At 36.3% G+C, this 7,315-nt stretch overlaps 1 protein-coding gene across 4 annotated transcripts in view; it reads right to left on the minus strand.

Annotated features, from left to right (window-relative positions):
• Positions 1–248: 248 nt before the first annotated feature.
• The window catches only part of LOC125044635 (GATOR complex protein WDR24-like), a 19,860-nt gene continuing 12,793 nt past the window's right edge, over positions 249–7,315 (minus strand). For all 4 annotated transcript variants that reach the window (XM_047641414.1, XM_047641424.1, XM_047641430.1 and 1 more), the window contains exons 10-17: positions 7,094–7,286; positions 6,031–6,167; positions 5,628–5,756; positions 4,909–5,120; positions 4,492–4,667; positions 4,088–4,193; positions 1,934–2,046; positions 249–1,257 (exon numbers count right to left, since the gene is read on the minus strand). In XM_047641414.1, coding sequence (XP_047497370.1) covers positions 1,090–1,257; positions 1,934–2,046; positions 4,088–4,193; positions 4,492–4,667; positions 4,909–5,120; positions 5,628–5,756; positions 6,031–6,167; positions 7,094–7,286 — 1,234 coding nt within the window. In that variant the 3' untranslated portion in view covers positions 249–1,089. The remainder of the gene's footprint in view (positions 1,258–1,933; positions 2,047–4,087; positions 4,194–4,491; positions 4,668–4,908; positions 5,121–5,627; positions 5,757–6,030; positions 6,168–7,093; positions 7,287–7,315) is intronic.

Below are 7,315 nucleotides of genomic sequence, written 5' to 3' on the forward strand. Positions count from 1 at the left end.
TACAACTACAACTACAGTTACTACTTCTATTAGTACTACAACTATATCTACTACTACTATTACTAATGCTTATAAAATAATAACAATAATAACTAATAAAAACAATATCAAAACATCTCTCAAGTAAATACAAATGCCACATTACTCCTGTATCATTGCTAACCATCTTTTCTTTTCATGTATAGTATACATCCCTCTCGCAGCAACTCTGCTGTTGTGTGTCAGAGGATTAGGAAAATATCCTGGAGTACAATGAATAATGATTGTATTTTCTTGAAAGGAATGCAAGGGCCACAGGGCACAGTGACATTATATTTATATTTTACACAAATAAGGTTGCATAATGTATTATCCAAACAATGGAACAGGAAAACAGACTAGGTAAAATGCAATATAAGAACAATGGTATATAAATGATAATATCAAGAGATACACAAGTACAATGCAAATAGTATCAAGGTGGAATATTCAAAGTGTTGTCCTGAATAAAGGCATTAACTCTAGGCAACTGTTAACAGCCAAGGTGTCTTTTGCACACACAAATATAGGCACAAGTATGTACAGAAGTGCACAAATGCTTAACCACACCATCCCCATGCTAACACATGCACACATGTACACACACACACACGCACACCAGCACACCAACTTTTGACTGGAGCTGGGGATGGACTGTTCCATACTGTCACAACCCTAGCATCATAAGGCATATATTGCATTGATGGTTGACTGCTAATTGAAGTAATAAAACACATCTTTTATATATATAATTTTAATATAAAATGGTTTTCAAAATGTACTTATATCAAATATATACAGATATATATACAGTACAATACAATACATAGGAACTCAATACATCTCCTGTAACAAGGAAAGGGAAACAGCAACATTGTAAATCATAAACATTTCACTCCAATACAACAACTTCTTAGATAATTTCTTTAATTGTTTTACTGCAACTGAATGTTATTACCCACTGTATTCTTACAGCATAAAGAAAGGAAATAAGTATATATACTTCAGATTCTGAAATAAGTAGCAACATCAAAGATATGGAGAATCTAAAATTCACAATTAATTATGTACTTAGGTATACTCGCACAGATGGCCACATCCTGCAGGACATGACTTATTGTTGGCCACCCACTTCATCATGTGATTCAGATGGCCCCCATGGGAGCATCCTTGGCACCATACAAACAGTCCTCTCACCATACCATGGCATACAGCACAGGCTGATGTTGGACAACCACACTGTCAAGAAATCAAATGAAGGTTAGGTCCTTGGAGGCATTAAAGTAAAACTATACCAGTTTTTTCATTAGCCTTAGTACATATGGCCTTATGATAAATAAAAATTATCATCATTATCAATATCATAAGCATTTTCACTATCATTTTCAATATTATCTATATTTGAAAAAAAGTCAAAATTATTAACTCGTTTCATGAGTCCCAAACTGTAACATATCATTCAGTGATAAAAAAGTATTTTACAGACCTGTAATAATCAGCTAAACCTAAATCAATAAAATAAAAAACAGTCAATTCTAAATGATTTAAATTGAAATTAACTCACTCTAACTTCGTCTAAATCTGAGTCAATTCTGTCTGTATCCAGCTAAATCTACCTTCAATTACCTTTAGCTAGATCTAAATTAACTAAACCTAAACCAACTCACAATAACATGGACTAAATCAACATAAACAAAATCAAAATTAATGCCTTCTACCTAAAACTAACCATAAATCAATTAAGTATATTTTTTAATTAAATCTGTCAACTAAATCTTTACTAAATCCAACTATCAACCAAATCAGACTCAAATGAATCTATACCAAGTCCTTTAGTATAAATTTTATCTAAATAAACAAGATTAAAATTAGGTTTCCTCTGACTAAAGCTACATTAACTCCTAGCCATACTAACCTTCCTACAGAAAAGACTGTTCCGGGATACAATGGCCCCACACTGACCACACTGAAGGGCAATGGTTGTGGACTGCTGGTTCTGCTGTTGAACAACTGGCAAACCTGTGTACTCTGCAGGACAAATTGAAATATATTTCTTTTATTTCTCTATTTCCCATTTACGTCTTAGGGTATCCATGACTAAGAATATGTATCTAGGCTAAAAGTTTATATTCGTTCAAGTTCATTCATCACCAATTTTTTCTGTGGATTATTTTAACTGAATTGAGTTCAGTGTTGGAATGTACAGTTGCTTGTAATTATACCTGGTACATTTGTTTTTGGTTAATATATTAATTACCAAACCTTCTGATTGTTTTTATTTCTGACTGAAAAATTTTCAGCCCAATAAAGCAGTGCAAGATCATCATGAAATGAATGCCAAAAAATTGGATTTATTATCAAAGACTTAAAATTTGGCTAACAAACTGACCAGACATTTGGCAAACTCCTTTGTGTGTCTAACTGTGTGTACATACAATGAATTCTTTCCCTTTATAATAGAGCAACTGCTTTTTTGGTATGGCAACCACCACCAAACACTAGTTGAATATTTTGTGTGTGTGTGTGTTTGTGTTTTGTGTGTTTGTGTGTTTGTGTGTTTGTGTGTTTGTGTGTGTGTGTGTGTGTGTGTGTGTGTGTGTGTGTGTGTGTGTGTGTGTGTGTGTGTGTGTGTGCGTGTGTGTGTGTGTGTGTTTGTGTGTGTGTGTGTGTGTGTGTGTGTGTGTGTGTGTGTGTGTGTGTGTGTGTGTGTGTGTGTGTGTGTGTGTGTGTGTGTGTGTGTGTGTGTGTGTGTGTGTGTGTGTGTGTGTGTTTGTATGTGTTTGTATGTGTGTGTATACGTGTGTGTGTGTGTGTGTGTGTGTGTACGTGTGTGTGTGTGTGTGTACGTGTGTGTGTGTGTGTACGTGTGTGTGTGTGTGTGTACGTGTGTGTGTGTGTGTGTACGTGTGTGTGTGTGTGTGTACGTGTGTGTGTGTGTGTGTACGTGTGTGTGTGTGTGTGTACGTGTGTGTGTGTGTGTACGTGTGTGTGTGTGTGTACGTGTGTGTGTGTGTGTGTGCGTGTGTGTGTGTGTGTGCGTGTGTGTGTGTATGTGCGTGTGTGCGTGTGTGTGCGTGTGTGCGTGTGTGCGTGTGTGTGCGTGTGTGCGTGTGTGTGTGTGTGTACGTGTGTGTGTGTGTGTGTGTGTGTGTGTGTGTGTGTGTGTGTGTGTGTGTGTGTGTGTGTGTGTGTGTGTGTGTGTGTGTGTGTGTGTGTGTGTGTGTGTGTGTGTGTGTGTGTGTGTGTGTGTGTGTGTGTGTGTGTGTGTGTGTGTGTGTGTGTGTGTGTGTGTGTGTGTGTGTGTGTGTGTGTGTGTGTGTGTGTGTGTGTGTGTGTGTGTGTGTGTGTGTGTGTGTGTGTGTGTGTGTGTGTGTGTGTGTGTGTGTGTGTGTGTGTGTGTGTGTGTGTGTGTGTGTGTGTGTGTGTGTGTGTGTGTGTGTGTGTGTGTGTGTGTGTGTTGTGTAGGTGCGTGCATGCGTGCATGTGTTTTTATCTCATGTTTTAACAAAAAAGCATTTAAACATAAAATTTATTCCCCCTTTCATAATATAACATCACATTTATTAGAATGTCCTCCCTGGCCATACCCAATTAGCCTCGCCCACATGCCTTCCCCAGCTAACAACTAAACCTAGATGGCACCAATACATATTAGATTACTCATAACCAATGTTGGTGAATGTTATGTTTATACATAGACACTGTATAAACAGTCATGAATAAATGTTTCTTATCCATTCAAGCTGTACATAAGAGTGAAAATATTAACACTGATGTGCCACTTCTACTACTACTGACCAAAAATGGGTATACCCAGTGCAGGAAACTGTATGTACATAAAGTGTGAAAAATATATTATTACAGACAACTATCATTATAAAGTGTGCAGAGGGGATATGGAACTATCATGCACCTTTAAACAAGTTTATCACACAATCCAAGTCCTTGCCGTTCATTTGTGAAGGGGAATATTACATGGTATCGATCATCTAATATAGTACATATGGTTACTGGCCATAATTAGTTATTCATTTCATTAAAGAACAAAGAAAAACATATACTTATATACCTGCTAGTTGGATGACTTGATTGGCAATATTCCAAAGCTGGAATCTTTGGAGTAAATCAATATATGACAGAAACCAATGTTCGACTTGCTGCTTGTCAAGATATTCCTGAAAATACAGATTCTGTAAATATGCTAGATTTCTGCATTTTATAGTAGTTCCCTCAACTAAAATCTCATCTTCTGAAATGTTTATACATAAAATCCATATGATTATACCAGAATTTGGGAACAAAGACTGTGAACAGGACAAGAACTCAATGAGTTAAATTTTCATATAATTCTTTGCCCTATCTTATAACTTCAGTTTGATCACAGCTATACAAATGTGAACGAAAAATCTATGGATTATTCAAAAATTATATCAAGCTTCAACAGAAATAATGCTGCATGCAAATATAGCTCACCTTCAGCCTGTCGCCAAGCACAATAACACAGGTTACAGACATTTGAACATCCCCATTACTAGCATAATGGTACAGCATCTTCACCACAAGATCAGAGCATTCCCATGCTGGAGTTCCTAGTCCTTTCACCTCACTTAGTAGTGATTGTGGTTCAACAATGTATCCTGTTGCAGTACCTATCATGAAATATATAGCATATATAATCAGTCTTTTGTAAAGCCTATATACCTTTAATTCAAGCAAAATGCACTAATTTCAAATACCTTTAGCCCTATGAAATTGTGAAAATATACAAACACTGATATTTCAAAAAATCTAATTTCTGTTAATTCTTTGTCAATATAAGAAAAAATCACTTTAAGGCCCAAACTCATAAACTATTTTGAAAAGCAAGAGACAGAAAAAAACAGAGCTTACCCGACTCTTGGATTTCTCTTGGAGAGCATTTGGAATGGAACTCTTGTGGTGGCATGGCAGATGGATAGAGGATCTCATGGCGAGGCTGGAATGCCTCATTGGGCAATGTCCAATCTTGGCTTGTATCAAAGTTATTCAGGTTGTCATAGTCAAAAGGCATTTGATTGATTTCCCCATCTCCAAAGAAAAAGTCTTGATTGATGGTCATGCCGCTGTATAAAATGTGGAGTCTTATTATAACATTCTGATTAAATTAAAAAGACAATAGCTACAATTTACATGACTGTTTGCATTTTTCTGATTTCTATTATATTTTTGTGAAATGTCTCTGCACATACATGGCTCTGCCAGTGCTTAGCCACAAAGGAGTCAATTAATAGACCTTGTGACCTTATCTGATTTCACCTTTCCTTGAATTGGCGGGAAAAACATATTTTTTTCTAGTGCTAAGAATATCAATGTCATTATTTTAATTATAAACATTATAATTACTATAATGTTATAACCATTAGTAACAGCAAAATAAGATAATGTAAAATATTTTCATAAATCAAAGAAAAGGGTAAACAGGCAAGACCTGCAGTACTCAAAATTGCCTCTTTGGTGACTTAATACAAGTGTAGCCATCTACGTGGTAAAACAATTAAACAAGTAAACTCACAGTGGGCATGGCACGTACATACATGCCATGCCTGTTGGCACTGGGTTAACAGACCTACCTTGCTATATGGGTAAGCTTAAGATCATGGTTATCTGTATCATCAGTCTCTGTATCTCCTTCTTCTGCACTAAAGCCTCCACCAGATGTGTCTCCTCCTCCATCGCCTCCTGAATAGTGGCGTGAAGATCTGGAAAATATAATGTGTTCTATTGAAATGCAGAAATATTTCTTGATAGATTATTATTAGCATGGGGCTTAAGGTAAAATAAATTACCACCTCACTGCTATCATTTCTATATAGAATTAAAATCACTCAATAACATTATATACATTTTGTTTCTTAAAAAGAAGAATGGTTGCATAGTCTTGTCACTGAAAAGTATAACTCATAAGAGAAAAAAAGTGGGTAGGGAAAACCTCTGAACTGTTAACACATCCTGAACTGCACTCGCTGGTTTTACCTCTGATCATTTTCCATGCTAGTGTCTGGCTGAATCGCAGGATCATCCCTTGATGAAGACTGAATTCCTATCAAAGGATCGGTACCTCCACCTGCACCTACATACAACAGTTGTAACATCTGCCAAGTCAAAGCAATCTGGAAAAAAAAACAAAAAACATATACATGATATATATATATATATATATATATGCATACATATATATATATATATATATATATATATATATATATGCATACATATATATATATATATATATACATATATATATATATGTATATATATGTGTACATATATGTATATATATGTATAGATATGCGTATATATGTGTATATATATATATATATATATATATATAGATATATATATGTACACACACACACACACACACACGCATGCATGCACGCACGCACGCACGCACGCACGCACGCACGCACGCACGCACGCACGCACGCTCGCACGCACACACACATATATGTATAATATATATGTGTATACACATACACACACATACATATATATACATATATTGGAATTAGTAATGTCAATAACAGTAATAATTATAAATTCTATCATAAAAATAACGGCATTGACATTTCTAACATGATTTATAGCAAACTCAAGAAAAGGTGAAATCAGGTGAGGTCACAAGGCCTACTATGTGACTTGAAGAGCCATCTTTGTGCAGAGACATTTCACAAATTAATACTATGGTGAAAACATTTTCTGGGGCCTTTGGGTTAAAATATAAATGCCAAAGTTTGCTAAACATTTTGAATATTGTATATTTACCAATAAGGCTTATATTGTTAGATATGAATGCAGTAGTGTTACCAGAAAAAATCCCAGTTCGATAAGCTTAGGGTGGCCGCAAATTCACAAGGCTAATTGCGTATATACATAGCCCTACACACACACACACACACACACACACACACACACACACACACACACACACACACACACACACACACACACACACACACATACACCCCCCCCCCATGCACGCACGCATGCACACACACACACACACACACTTTTTTCCTTCTTTGGGATCTCTCACCTGCGGTCTGTTCAACTTCTTGGCCACCGCAGCATTGTGCTCACATATTTCAGCCAAGGATTTCCCCGTCAGAAGATAATTCTTGGCAGACTGGACCAAGTGATGAGGTGATACTGGACCTTCCTCCTCACACAGCATCATGTGGACAGATGATAACACTTGGCCGTAATGCTCATTCATAGCAGGAGATTTCCTAGAAATATCGAAATTTTGTTTAGTTGA

The sequence above is a fragment of the Penaeus chinensis genome, chromosome 3, assembly GCF_019202785.1.
Source record: "Penaeus chinensis breed Huanghai No. 1 chromosome 3, ASM1920278v2, whole genome shotgun sequence".
Taxonomy (NCBI): Eukaryota; Metazoa; Arthropoda; class Malacostraca; order Decapoda; family Penaeidae; genus Penaeus; species Penaeus chinensis.